The following is a 14,571-nucleotide window of genomic DNA, read 5'->3' as shown; positions in this document are numbered from 1 at the left end:
GCATAGTACATCCTGGATATAAATGTAAGTGTTCCCCAGCCAGATTGTTCATTCCATCTCACTAACTTCAGGTGGAGCCAAGTTTAGTTCCCATCTTTATCTTAAAAATGATCTTGCCTGAAGAAAGCAGAAAAATGTCCCATTATCTACTCCATACTTATTTCTTAGTTATTCAGAAGACATAAAAGATCCCTCCATATAACAATTGTCAAAATATCTTATTCCTTTGTCAAACCATGAATTCAATATTTTGTTACCCAGATTCATAGGTAGTTGTACATTTTTACATAATGGTGTCCTCAGTGATATACCTGCTTTTTTCCTGATAAATGCATTTATTTCTTCCATTTTTTTTTGTTATTGACTTGACATTCCATTTATAAATAAATTCCTTCATCATCTCTTTTATTGAATTCAGCTCTGCTCAAATCCACGAAGGGGGATTATTTTCTTCAAAGAAAGAAAATAAAACTATTTGCTTATGCTGATAGATAATACTTATTAAAATCTGGAAGTCCTCCCAGATTATAGTCCCATGTTAACTTTTCCAGTGCAATTCTTGGTACTTTGTTATACTAGGTATAATTTAAAGAAATTTTTAGTTCGTACAATAGGCCACAATTGAAAGGGATACTGTAGTCTTGTCATTACCCTCATTTTTATACAATTTACCCTTGCTATTAAATTTCTGTAAATCTTTTTCTTTTTTTCTAGTAGTGGGATATAATTAATCTTCTATAAATTCTGTAAATTATTATCATCTGTCATTATTCCTAAATATTTAATTTTTGATATCTTTCATAATCAAAATTTTGCAATGGTATCTTACTTTTATCCATACTTATTTTATATCCTGATGTCCTTCCATATTTTTCTAATATTGTTTGTAATCTTATCAATGATTCAACTGGGTCAGACAAATATAATAACACATCATCAGCAAATAAACTAATTTTATGTTCTTCTTGTCCAACTTTGAAAGCCCTTAATATCTGGATCTCTTCTTATAATCTCTGCCAGCTAGATTAGGCAATGCTGGAGATAGGGGACATTCCTGTCTACTCAATCTACTCAAGGGAAAAATAGATGACAGTTAGTTATTAGTTATAATTTTAGCTTGTGGTTTATGATAAAGTGTTTATACAATTTATAAATTTTCTGCCTACACCAAAATTTTTCCAACTTTTTATATAAGAAAGAGCATTGTAGTCAATTGAATGCCTTTTTAGCCCTCTGTTTTTACCTGCTAAGATAACACTTCGTGTGCCTGTTTTCCTAGCTCATAGTATTTTTGTTAAGTTTTTAATTTTTTTTGTTCCATGTTTGTAGTTTATTATCTTGTAACTTTTTGTTCTCTAATATTCTATATTTTTCTTGCTTTCCTTATATCTGATAATCCTTTTCCAGTGTTGTTATAGCTTTCACTAAACCTTCTAATTCTCTCAAGATTTTTAATATAAAAATAATTTGTCCCCTCAAGTAAACTTTAAGTCTATTCCATATTTGAAAACTATTGTCAGTAGAAGGAAGATTGTTTTCACAAAGTATTTCTATCTGCCTCTTTAAAAAAATCACAAAAATCCATCTTCTTTAGTAATATAACATTAAGACGCCATCTATACATACTTTCTTGCTTTTTCATTATCATAATACTTAACGTTAATGACAAGTAGTCTGATAAAAGTCTTGCAAAATACTCCATTTTTACCACTGTACTGAGCAGACGTTAAAAATTGGTCAATCCTTGTATGTGAATCCTGTATCCTTGTATAGAATGAATAGACTCTTTTTAAGACATTGAGCTGCCCTCCATATATCAATTAAATTTAGAACCTTCATAATGATAATGTCGTTTTTGAAGCTTTCATCCTTGTTGTTCACACTGATTTGTCCAATATTGGATCTAAACAAAATTGAAATCTCCTCCATTCAGTATACTTTGCCTTCCCCCTGCGGTTTTTAAAAAGATATCCTTCATAAAGACTTAATCATCATAATTTGGGGCATAAATATTCATAAACATCCTTGATTCTACATAAATTTTACAATGTGCAATTATAAATCTTACAGCTTGATCTGTTAATGTCTCTTCTATTATTATTGGTATATTTTTATTAATTAAAATCACTACACCTCTTGCTTTTGATCCAAATGCAGATGATATTACTTGCCCCACCCATTCTTTTTAATTTTGCATGTTCCAATTTGGTAAGAACACAATGTCCCTCCCCTGAAGGTGACGTATACATAGAGCCTTGAAAACCCACAGAATCTCTCAAGGAAGAAGAACCCCTCCCTTTCGCACCTTTTTTTGTTACTCCTTTCCAGGCAACATTCTCCCCCTTAGACTGGAGTCTCCACCCTGCTACTACTTTTCCCAGATTTTTTCCTCTTTTTCTGAGCTCTGCATGAACACTTCTATACTTTTTACTTTTAAACAATAAATAAAAGATGGTTATACTTTCACTTAGTTCCATTATAAATACTTTCATAATCTCCCTCAGCAACTTCAGTCTTTTTTACAAACTTCGCAGAATGTCTTTCACCTCGTTCTTGGTTTTGAAAAAACACCAGATCCCTTCTGCTACTTTGATCCTCAAATCCGCAGGGTATATCATTGAATATTTCAAGTTTTTAAGCATGTAATTATCTTTTCATATCTTCAAATTCTTTTCTTCGTTTAATCATGGTTGGGCTAAAGTCTTGAAAAAAAGTAGCACATTTTCATGATCAACCTCGGGTGGGTCATTATTCTGTTCAGAATAATCATATGTTGTTCCCAGAATTATCTCCTGTTCTTGGTAGCTTAAAAGCCTCACCAGAACTGGCCTTGGTCGCCACCTCTTCTGGGTCCAAGTGTTCAGTGAGCTCTCTCAATATGCAGTTTTTCTCCAAATTTGTCTTCCAATATTTGTGGGGTCCATTTTTGAAAAAAGCTCATCGGGTCTCTTCCCTCGATTCCTTCCTTTGCTCCAATAATTTGGATGTTGTTCCCTCGACTGAAGTTCTCCACATGATCAATTTTGTTAATCAGTATCTGACTCCCATTCTTTGGCTTATTTTTCCAAAGCTTCAAGTTTTTCATGTGTTTTCATCAATTCAACTTCTGCCTGACCCATTCTCTCCATCAAATTTTCAATGATCTTTTTTGTTCATTTTTTCCATTATATCTCTCATCACCATTTCAACACTTATGAATTGGTTACTCAAATTCTCCATTTTTCCAAGATGATGCTCAGCTCTTGATTCCTCAGTTTTACCTGGTCCTGTTGGTCCCATCGCTATTTTTGCACCACTCCCTTTCGGACTTTCGCTCGAAGTTCCTGGTTGAAGAGCTTCAGTTTTTGTTCTCAGATGCTAGCATTATTCATTTTTGATGAAAGAAAATCATGATTTTCAAGCTTTAACCATCTATTTCGCACTCTTCACGGAGAGCTCAACTAAAACACGTCTATCTAGGTCCTTTGCATGGCCATGCTCCCTAGATTTGTTGATCTTGACTAAAAATGTATATGCAAATAAGTAGCCTGCTTACATTTTTACCTCATTTTTATGTTTAATATGTTATTTTCTAAATTCTATTACTTTTTATAATATCTGTTAGAATACTTTGAATGTCACAATTGGAGACATTTAAACATGCCAAAAGGCTATTGCAATTTTCTTGGGGAAGAATATCAGGATTTGTTGATTGATACAGCTCGTTGCATTGTCTCCTCTGCACCACAGTTGCGACATTCTTGCAGATCTCTCAATTTCATGGAGCTGTGAAGGCAAATGATACCATAAAAAAATAATTGTGAGCAGCAGATTGCATCTAATATAATAGCCACATTTGATGTTGTATCCTTGACTATTTTTAGAACCATTTATATTTGGAAGTCCTTATACTTGAAGAAAAAAAATGTGACCAGAAAATGCAATGCTGTACTGCAATTAACTCCCACTTGCTTTGAACACATCTGTGTGACCATTGTTTTTATGGTAATATGTTCAAGTTTGGGAGCTATATTAAACATAGTTGCAACTAGATGATATTGCTTTCTTCCATAGTGCTTATTGTCAACATATCTTTAATAGCAAATAATGGGATTGTGACTATGTTTAAGTTTATTTGTCACATTGTATCTAGTACAACGAGATGACATGTAAAGAGCACAATTTACAGAGTATTGCATTAAAATGTAAAGATCATTTAGTCCCAATCAAGGGTAATATGATAGCACTATTGTGATAGCTTTGGGGAAGAAACTGTCCATAGCCTGTTAGGGCATGCTTTCACTCTCTTAAGCCTTCTCCCTAATAGGAGGAAGGAAAAGAGAATGCGTCTCGGGTGTGATGGAACTTTTGGTATGTTGGCTGCCTATCCCAGGCAGTGGGGGATGTAGATGAAGTTCACAGAGAGGAAAGAGGTTTGTATTGTGTTCTGAACAACATTCACTACCTTCTTCTGATCTTGAGCTGAATAACTCCCCTACTATGTGATGCATCCATTGGCTGCACCTGTAGGTGAGGGACAAGATGGACATGCCAAACTTCTTTAGCCTTCTAAGAAATTAGAGAGGTTAGTGCACTTTTTAGTCGTGCCAATGTCTTTGTCCCAGGTCAGGTAATTGGAGATATTTATTCCTAAAAACATGAAGCTATCTAATCTTTGCACTTCAGCATCATTTATGTGGACAAGTGTATGGACTCTTCCCCCTCTTTTGAAGTCAATAATCATCTCCTTTGTCTTATTTATATAGAGAGCATGTTTATTATCTTGATATTATACCATAGGGCTTTCAATCTCTTTCCTGAATTCCATCTTGTTATTTGATATCCATCTTATGACTGTAGTGTTGTCAGCAAATTTGAAGATTGAGTTAGAACAGTTTTTAGCCAGTGTAGAGGAAGTATAGTAGGTGGCACAAAATTTCATGAACCAGAAAACTTGCCAAAAAGATTTTAACTTTAATAAGTGGGAAGTCAACTCGATTGGAATTAAAAAAGGGATAACTCAAGCTGCCTAACTAATGAAAAGCAGGAACCTGGAGGTCCAGTGATATTCAGAGTATATAGAAATGACTGAATATCAGGAAAAGCTTTTTAAAAAGTGAAACAATAATTTCAAATGTTTATAATGCCATTAATGAAGCAAAAACATAGCTTCATCAGAACATTATCCCAAAAATATCTGTTAAGCAATAAAATTGCTTAAACGAAGTCTGCGGATGATGGGATTGAGTGCAATACACAGATTCCTGGAGGTGGTCACACAGCATCCATAGGAAGTAAAGGTTGACTCAGGTATAAGGAAACCCGATGAAGGCCCAGGTCCAAATTATTGGTTACCTTTTACTTCCGATGGATGCTGCGTGACCTGCTGAGTTTCTCCAGCACATTGCAAACCATAAAATTATATTGGGGAAATTGATTCAAAAAGTTAGGATATAAGGAGTACCTTAAACATGAAAAAAAGAGCTAAATAAGTTTAGGAAGGTCATCTCAAAGTTAAGAGCGTTGCTGTTCAAGGCACATCAAAGTGATGAAATTCAAGAATGAACAGCAAGTTTGAAGGACTGGAGGAGACGCCACAGGAATTTGCAGTGATAATTTTAAATGCAAATATTGCTTAAACAATAATCAGTTGCCAATATTGAAACATTTATTGAATTTATGGACAAGTAAACTTAAAAAATTGGGACTTAAAAATATATATTCTGGAAGATTGCCATTATATAATAATCAACTTGTTCCTTTTACGGTCTCCAATGCCACTTTGAAACAAAGGGAAAAGAAGGGAATAAAAAATTTATCTGATTGTTTTTCTGAGGGTTGTTTTTGTTCCTTTGACGAATTACAAAGGAAATATGGTATTAGTGCAAATTCTATTTTTGTATATTATCAATTAAGATCTTTTGTAAAACAGTTATGTGGTCGACATATGATTTTATTGCCTGAATCTAGTTTTGAAGAATATGTACTTTCAATACCAAAAAAGGGATATATATCTGATTTGTATTGTATTTTACAAGTAATTGATAGTAAAAAAGACTGGGATAAAGATAAATTGAAATGGGAAAAAGATTTAGGACATAAAATAGCTGAAGAAGCTTGGATGGAAATTTGTCAGAATAGTATTCAGAAATTAATTAATGCTAGACTAGCGATGATTAATTATAATTTTATTCATCAGCTAAATTTAACGCCGGAGAAATTAAAAAAATTTGGTCTTAGTAAGTTGGATTCTTGTTTTCGATGTGATCAGACGGCCAATACATTTTTGCATACTGTTTGGCTTTGTGATCGATTGCAACAGTTTTGGAAAGGTATTCAATCTGTTTTTAACAGTTTATATAATATCCATCTTGTATTAGATCCCGATATATTTTTATTAGGGAACATGCAATCATTAATCAATTTAGGTTTAGAGGATTTTCAGATTTCATTTATTTATTTAGCTTTAGTTGTGGCTAAGAAATGTATAGCACTTACTTGGAAAGATAGAAATATACTAACTTTAGATAAGTGGTATTTGGAAATGAAGTTTTGTTTGACTATGGAAAGGATACCTTTTTCAATTCAGGATAAGATGTCTTTTTATAAGTTAAAGTGGACTCTGTTTGCTAATTATATGCATTTAAGTTTGATTTAAATATATGTTTAAGTGTGATATTTTAGTATTGACAATTTTTTGTTGTTGTTAGAATTTTTTTTAGGTTAAGTTTTATCTCTTTTTTGTAAGTGGGTATTTTTTTCATATATAATATTGTCAATTTTATTAACTCTTCACTCTTTATTTTGGGGGAGGGTTGGACTTATTTTAAGTTAGACTATTAATATTGTGTTACAATTAATGGGGGAGGGGTTATTTTGTGTAGTTTTCTGATGTAATATTGTAATCATACCTTTTTAAATTTCTTTTTTCTATTTTTCTTTAAATGTAATTCTTTATTGTATTCATGTTATAAAATTTTAAATAAAGTCTTCAAAAAAAAACAATAATCAGTTTACAGGGAGGTAATGAATAAACAAAGGTCTTAATGTGAGTTAGAACATAGGCCTGGAGTTCTCAATTACTTTGAGTTTATTAAGAATAGAGAGAAGCTGGCAAATATTGTTGAATAGTAATAAGTTCTCGAGAAGAGTAATGTGTTCAGTGAGTTGGGATTTAGTTTGCAGGATTATGATGGCAAAACTCTCATTCATTAATGTTATTTGCAGTGCATTATTAATCAGTGTTTTGATCTCTGCATTTATTTGCAAGTGCAGAAAATGTTCAAGTTATTATCATCTGATTGTACAAGTTCAACCTGATGAAACAGCATTTTCTGGTACTCAGTGCAAAACGTGCATCCAGACATAACACATACAAACACACGATACACATGCAGTACATATATACAGAAATAAAAATACATAAATATTGTTTAATTAATAGTGGTGAGAGAGGGTTTGTATGAGCAGTTTATTCAGTCATTCACCAGCCACACTGCCCATGGGAAGAAGCTGTTTCTCAGTCTTGTGATACTCCTCTACCTCTTTCTGGACAGGAATAGCTGAAAGATACAGTGTGTGGGGTGGTAGGGGTCCTTAACAATTTTAGGAGCCTTCTTCAAACAACAAAATCAATAGATCAAGTCAATTGGGGGTGGGGGGATGCTGTGTAGAGGTCCTCCCTGATTTTGCGAGCCTCTTTAAATGATCCTGGTAAATCCTATTGTTGTTGGGGAGGGAGTCCCCAGTAATCCTCTCTTCTGCTTTTATGGTCCTGTGGATTAACCTCTGATCCAATGCTCTACCGCAACTGTACCACACAATGATGCAGTCGGCCAGGACATTCCATGGACATTCTATAGAAAGTTGACAGGAAAGTGGCTGGTAGCTTTGCCTGCTTCAGTCTTCTCAGGAAGTGCATTCGCTGTCATACCTTCCTGACAAGTGAGAAGATGTGTGACAAAGATAGTTCGCTTTATAATTGGACTCCGAGGATCTTGGTGCTCTCTCTCCACTACTGAGCTATTAATGTGCGGTGGAGGGTGGTCATCCCTGGTCCTCCTGAAATCCACAATCACCTCCTTTGTCGTCCACATTGAGACTCAAGATGTTATTCTTGCACCATTTCATAAGATTTTCCACCTATTCTCTGTAGTGCGACTCATCATTTTTATTAATGAGGCCAACTGCTCTGTCACCTGTAAACTTGATGACTCTGTTGGAGCTGCATCTAGCATTGCAGTTGTGGGTCAGTAGCGTGAACAGGAGGGGGTGACAGTTCTCAATGATCTGCTGCTGATCCAGACAGACTGAGATCTTTCTATTAGGAAGTCCAGAAGCAAGATACAGGGAGGGATGTTGAGTCCCAGTGAGGACTTCTCCACCAGCCTCTGCGGAATGATTGGATTAAACATTGAGCTGAAGTTGAACCACAACCTGGCATATGAGATGTCATTCTCCAAGTGACTCAGGATGGAGTGGAGGAAAAAGGCTAAAGCATCATCAGTGGAATAGTTCCATCTGTACATGAATTGAAATGGGTTCAGTGTCTCTGGGAGGTATAATTTGATGCGTAATATCACCAGACAGTCAAAGCATTTCATAATAGCAGAGATCAGTGCCACAGGGTGGTGGTCATTGAGAGCTTTCACAGTTACTCTTCATGGTACCGGGATGATGGTGGCTGTCTTGAAACCATGGGGATGATGGAATGCTGCAGTGATGTGTTCATGATGTCAATTATGATCTCCGTCAGTCATTCTGCGCAGCCCTTCAGTACCCAACTAGATATGTTAATCTTTCAAAGAGTTCTCCTCACCTCAGCCACAGCCTTGCAAGGGGCCTGTTCATAAGGGGGACATGGAGCTTTCTTTTGCTTTTGTGTTCATGGAAGTGGGTTTCATAAATAGGTCTTGTGCCAGCTAAAGTATGATCTAACTCAATTCCTCATAGGATCTTGAGCTAGTGCTATTACAGCACCAGCAATTTGAACCTGGTGCTATCTGTAAGGAGTTTGTCCCCATGTCTGTGTGGGTTTCCTCTGGGTTCTCTGGTTTCTTACCACCCTTCAAAACATATGGGGGTTGTAGGATAATTAGGGTATTTGAGTGCCATGGGCTTGAATGCCAGAAGGGCCTGTTAGCACGCAGTATGTCTTTTTTAATGCTCTATACTGGCAATTTGCGATGGCTACAGAATTCTGTGCTGGCTTTGAAGAGGAACAGGGGATACTACCACACTTTGCTGTGCATGGTAATTTATTGACACCATTAATTATAAAACACAAAAGCTTTGCAAGAATTTTCATTAAAAAGTATAAAAATTATTTACATTTTTTAAGATTTGTGACTTTTTAAATGTTTGAATTGAACATTTAAAATGTTTTTTTGAAGTACTTAAGAACTTGATGGATATTAGAGGGTTCTGTTCAGTCATTCTTTTCATTTTCATGGGCAGTACCCATTATGGCATGTGCTTGCAATGCAGAAGCTTCATAGATTTTTGAAAGTTACCAAAGTTTTAAAAACAAACTTATTTGCATTAATGTTTTGAAGAGCTGTCTGCTTGTTTGTGAAGATTATTGTTAGTCTGTGATTCTTATACATGGTGTTGCCATTCAGATTTAACCATATGGTTACTCAATATCATTGCTGCTGTGTACCCTTCTTCAAGTCATCTGAGAGAAGGGGACAAACATGGCTCTGTCATTCATATTGGCTCAACGATTGGATAGGATGGGGAAGGAAAGAGAGCTGTACACAGCAGACTGATTACCTGTAGACTGTTTTCTTGCATTTTAATAGCTGATTCACAACACCTCATATTTTTATTGTTTAAATTGACGACTGTAAGATGCCATTTTGGCCCACGAGTCCATGCCACCCAATTTACATCCCATTCTTCAATGACATTTTTATTGTTAAAGAAAGACTCTTGCAATGCCTCCACCTCCAGTTACCATGAAGGGCTCTTGCAATGACTCCACCTCCAGTTACCATGAAAGGCTCTTGCAATGCCTCCACCTCCAGTTACCATGAAGGGCTCTTGCAATGCCTCCACCTCCAGTTACCATGAAGGGTTCTTGCAATGCCTCCACCTCCAGTTACCATGAAAGGCTCTTGCAATGCCTCCACCTCCAGTTACCATGAAGAGCTCTTGCAATGCCTCCACCTCCAGTTACCATGAAAGGCTCTTGCAATGCCTCCACCTCCAGTTACCATGAAGGGCTCTTGCAATGCCTCCACCTTCAATTACCATGAAGGGCATTAAAGTCAATTTTTGATGTTACTGTTGTGATAGAAACAACAGTGCATAAAGGAGGCATCTATTTTCTGTGCTGTAAGGAAGGCCTTGATAATGTTAATGATGCTGTCTACAAGGTAAATAGAATCAGATTACCGTACAAGTGACAGTTCCTTTTTTTCTTTAAATAATAACATGATTCTTTGTCCATCTGAGATAGAAGTGTTTTAAAGTTTCAGCCCACAGGTAAAAGAATCTCAGGGTTGTATGTGATGTCATGTATGTGCTCTGACAATAAATCTGAACTTTGAACTTACACATTTGCTTCTATAGGAATCACAGTACAGCCATAAATGTCTTAAGTCATTTGAACCCATAACTTTCTGCCTCAAGACACGAGTGCTAGCCAAGACAAGGATAATCTGAAAAGCATTGGTCAAACTCACCTAAAATGTTTTCAATAAATGTATAGTTTGGACTTCCTGCAGTTAGAAGTTACTCATTCACTCCATGATATTAATCTTTCTAAAATATGATTTGCGGAGTTATTAATATTATTTCAAATAAAGCCAACGACCAAATAAGCCTAACTTCCCATAATATCACCTACCAGATATCATGTTTCTCTATTTAAAACTGATATGAAAAAGCATTTAAGTAATTTAAGCACAAATTAACATTGGAATGCTTTTGTATGCAGATAGAAAGGGAAGCTTTTAGGTAATCTCTAAAGGTTATATTATTGATTAAGAGATCAATGTAACCTCACTTCCTATATCCTGAAATAATACCCTCTTTGTAAAACAAATCACTATGGACATTTAGACAGCGAGAAATAAAATTATATTTTCAATTTAAGAGCATTTTAGATTACACATCAATCAGAACAGATTATGTTTAAAGGCTCATTCACAAGAGATTTAATCCTGTTGAAAAAAGGAAAAACAACAAACTGCAAAGCAAATTGCACATTATTTGTGATTTTCAAAACACTCAACTGAGAATTGAAGAATGATGCAGTATGTCTAAAAAAAATGGAGAGAACATTGTAGAGAAGAAAATCAGCCTTTGAAAAATGGCATACCAACAAAATTTCTTATAATGAATTAGGAGAGGGATCACTCGTCTGCTGGCCATTTGCAAATATTTATGTTTGGAATATTCCTTCAGTATTACATAATATTAAACTCATTGTCACAAGTAGAATTTTATCATAGGTCGACCTGAAACATTAACTCTTATTTTCCTTTCCACAACCGGTATCTGATCTGAAAATGTCTAAGCTGTTTAACCATTACTAAATTACAGACTCCAGTAATTATCCAGGCATTAGGCTAACTGGTCTGTAATTCCCTTGGCTTTTCATTCTCCTAGATAGCAAGTGGAAATGCAGACTTCGCTAATCTTAAACAAAACCAGGAATTGATGTACTTTAAAAAGACATAAACCATGTTGGAAGATTTATATAGGTATTTAAAAATGTTTTCATTTACTTTCTGTACCAAGGGTAGAAATAAATACGGCAGCTTTCCGCCTGCTGTTCTTGAACAAAATCATTATCCACCCCTGTCTTGTTTCTGGAAGGTTATATTAATATCAAGGCATGACAGACAATTCTCTTTCCTATTCTTATTGGCCACTGTTTACTCCAGGTATTTTTTCATATTATTTCTCTCAACCTATATAACCAGCAATTCCTCATCTCCAAACATCTTTATTACATAATTTTAAGAAATATTACAACTTAATGTCCTAATTCCAAATTCACTGAATTCTTTCTCTTCCAGAACATCTCCATAAATTCTCCAAACATTTTCATAATCACCTTTACGAACTCACCACTTTCCTGGATTTCAGCTTCAGTAATGTTAATTCTACATCAATGTTTTCCCTCATTATCTTCACCCTCTACCCTTTTTCAACAGAATTGTTATAGTCTTAAAGTAACCTTAAACTGCACATCCATTTCCCAGCCATACTTTTGTCATTCCATCTGCTATGATGCCTGTGACTTTGCTCAACCAGTTCCCTCACCTCCAATTTCAATCTTCTCTTCTTCAGCAGTACCTTTACTATCTCTCATTCTGAAATTAACTTGGACACTGCCCTTAATTTATAAAGATAAAACAATCTGTTTTAATGAATTGCAATTCAGCACAAATGGATGCAGAGCCAAAGGTTACCAAGAGCATGTTAAAGAGCCAAATTTCTGCAATTACAACTGCACTTGGGTTGAACTACATTGAACTGGAAATTCTATATTAAATTTAAAAAAAACCAGAACAGCAGCGACCAGACTAAAAAAAAACTTTGGGTTCTTGAGAGTATTAATTGGATGATTTATTAGCATTTACAGGTAGCTTGAAAATATATATCATATCTTGAGTGGTAGAATCTGCAGTCGAGCCTCGAGTTGGACAATTGATTATGTTGTGTTTGAACAAAAAAGACCACAAATGCTGGAAATCCAAAACAAAAATGGAGAATGCTAAATGTGCTCAGCAGATCAGCATCATCAATAAGGAGAGAAACAGAATCAATATTTCAAATCAAGGATCGATTACTTAAACTGGAAATGTGAGAAAAGGAACATGTTTTAAGATGGACACCTCCTACATCACCACCATTTGTGACCCCAAACAGTTCTGCTAAGAGAAGCAACACTTCACTTTTGAATCAGCGGGGGGTCATCTACTGTATCTGCTGCTCCCATTGCAGCTCCTCTACATTGGAGAGGCTGGACGCAGACTGGGAGATAGTTTCGTTGAGCTTCGCTGCAATAACAAGGAACTTCCAGTGGCCAACCATTTTAATTCCACACACCATTCCTTTAACCACATGTCTATCCATGGCTTCATGCACTGCCAAACCAAAGCTACAGCAAATTAGAGGAACAACGCTTAATATTCCATCTGGGCACTCTCCAACCAGACGGCATTAACATTGACATTTCTAGTTTCTGTTAAAGCCCTCCCCAGAGTCTCTCTGTGTTCCTTTCTACCAGCTCCCCACCCCATTCAGAGAGCTACAGCTCTGAATCAGCTTTCTTTTCTCCTTTCCTCTGATTTATATCCACCTATATGACCTGTCGGCATGTGCTCCTGCCCCTTCTTCCCTCCCTCCTCCTCCCCCCACCTTTTATTCAGCCACCTTTCTGCTTTTTGTTTATACTTTGACAAAGGGCTCAGGCCCGAATCATTGTTTACCATTTACTTCCTGTAGATGCTGTATGATCTGCTGAGCTTGTCAATTTAACGGTGCTGTTGTATGTCTCACAATTAATATAATTCTAACAATTGCGATGGTGGCATTATCCAGTTTTATAAATAAAGTTATTTCTTCAAAATAAAATGTATTGATAGAAAAATAAAATATTGCAACGGTCATTGACCTTTAATTAATATAGGCTATGAATTTACCATTTGGGGGCCAAATAACATATTGGTCTTTTTCAGAATAGAGAACATATTAATGAAAAATGTAATGCCCATGGATCCATATCAATAAACTCGAGCATTATTGATTTCTATCGTGATACGTTATTTCATGCATTCGGGAAAAAAGTAAATGTTTCAATTATTTATAAAAAGAACTCCAGTCATTCGACCAAACTGTAAAACATAATGAGCTCAGAACACTTAAGAAAGACATTAAATCATTATAGTATATATTATTGCTGGAGAATGGGCCCAGAGGATCAGTTTTCTACACTGATGTTTGAAACTTGAAGGTTCAGTTGCCTTGAATAAATGGAATTACTTATAGGCATAGTGAAAAATAATCTACTGTATATGATGAAGCAAAACATTTTCATTATTGCAGCAAAAAGATTTATCCTTATTGACAGTCCTGCACTTAATCAGAATTGAGCAAACAATATTGGCAATTATTGATGAATTTCGCTAATCATAATTATATTTATACTTATTTTCAACCTCTCGTTATGCAGTTCACACAAACATTCTGGAAAAGAACAGCAAGTCATGCAGCGTTCTTTAAGTAGTAAAAATTAGGATACATAACCAACGGTTCAGGCCTGCGACCTTCATCAAGACTGAGTAAAAACCAGGCAGGTGTCTGAATAAAATGGTGGGAGGAGGGGCAGGAGGTGGAACACAGACGAACTGGCAAGAGGTCGTGGGTGGATATGGGTAAGAGAGCACTAGAAAAAAGAGAAGCAATGAGGGCAGGGGCCAGCTCTCTGAATGGAAAGGGAAGGGGGTGGAGACCTGGAGGAAAGGAGACAGAGGGATGGGGAGGAGATAGGGAGACAGAAGTGTGTGCTGATGGAAAAATGTCAATGTTAATGCCATCTGGTTTGAGAGTGCCCAGACAGAATATTAGGTGTTG

At 35.7% G+C, this 14,571-nt stretch overlaps 1 protein-coding gene across 1 annotated transcript in view; it reads right to left on the bottom strand.

Moving 5' to 3' along the window:
• Nucleotides 1-3,548: 3,548 nt before the first annotated feature.
• Nucleotides 3,549-14,571, bottom strand: part of LOC138753681 (organic solute transporter subunit alpha-like) — a 61,745-nt gene continuing 50,722 nt past the window's right edge. The window contains exon 7 of the mRNA XM_069916971.1: nt 3,549-3,765. Coding sequence (XP_069773072.1) covers nt 3,758-3,765 — 8 coding nt within the window. The 3' untranslated portion in view covers nt 3,549-3,757. The remainder of the gene's footprint in view (nt 3,766-14,571) is intronic.

Source organism: Narcine bancroftii, chromosome 2, assembly GCF_036971445.1.
Source record: "Narcine bancroftii isolate sNarBan1 chromosome 2, sNarBan1.hap1, whole genome shotgun sequence".
Lineage (NCBI taxonomy): Eukaryota > Metazoa > Chordata > Chondrichthyes > Torpediniformes > Narcinidae > Narcine > Narcine bancroftii.
Note: the sequence above shows the minus strand (reverse complement) of the source record. Positions and strands in the feature narration are given on the sequence as shown.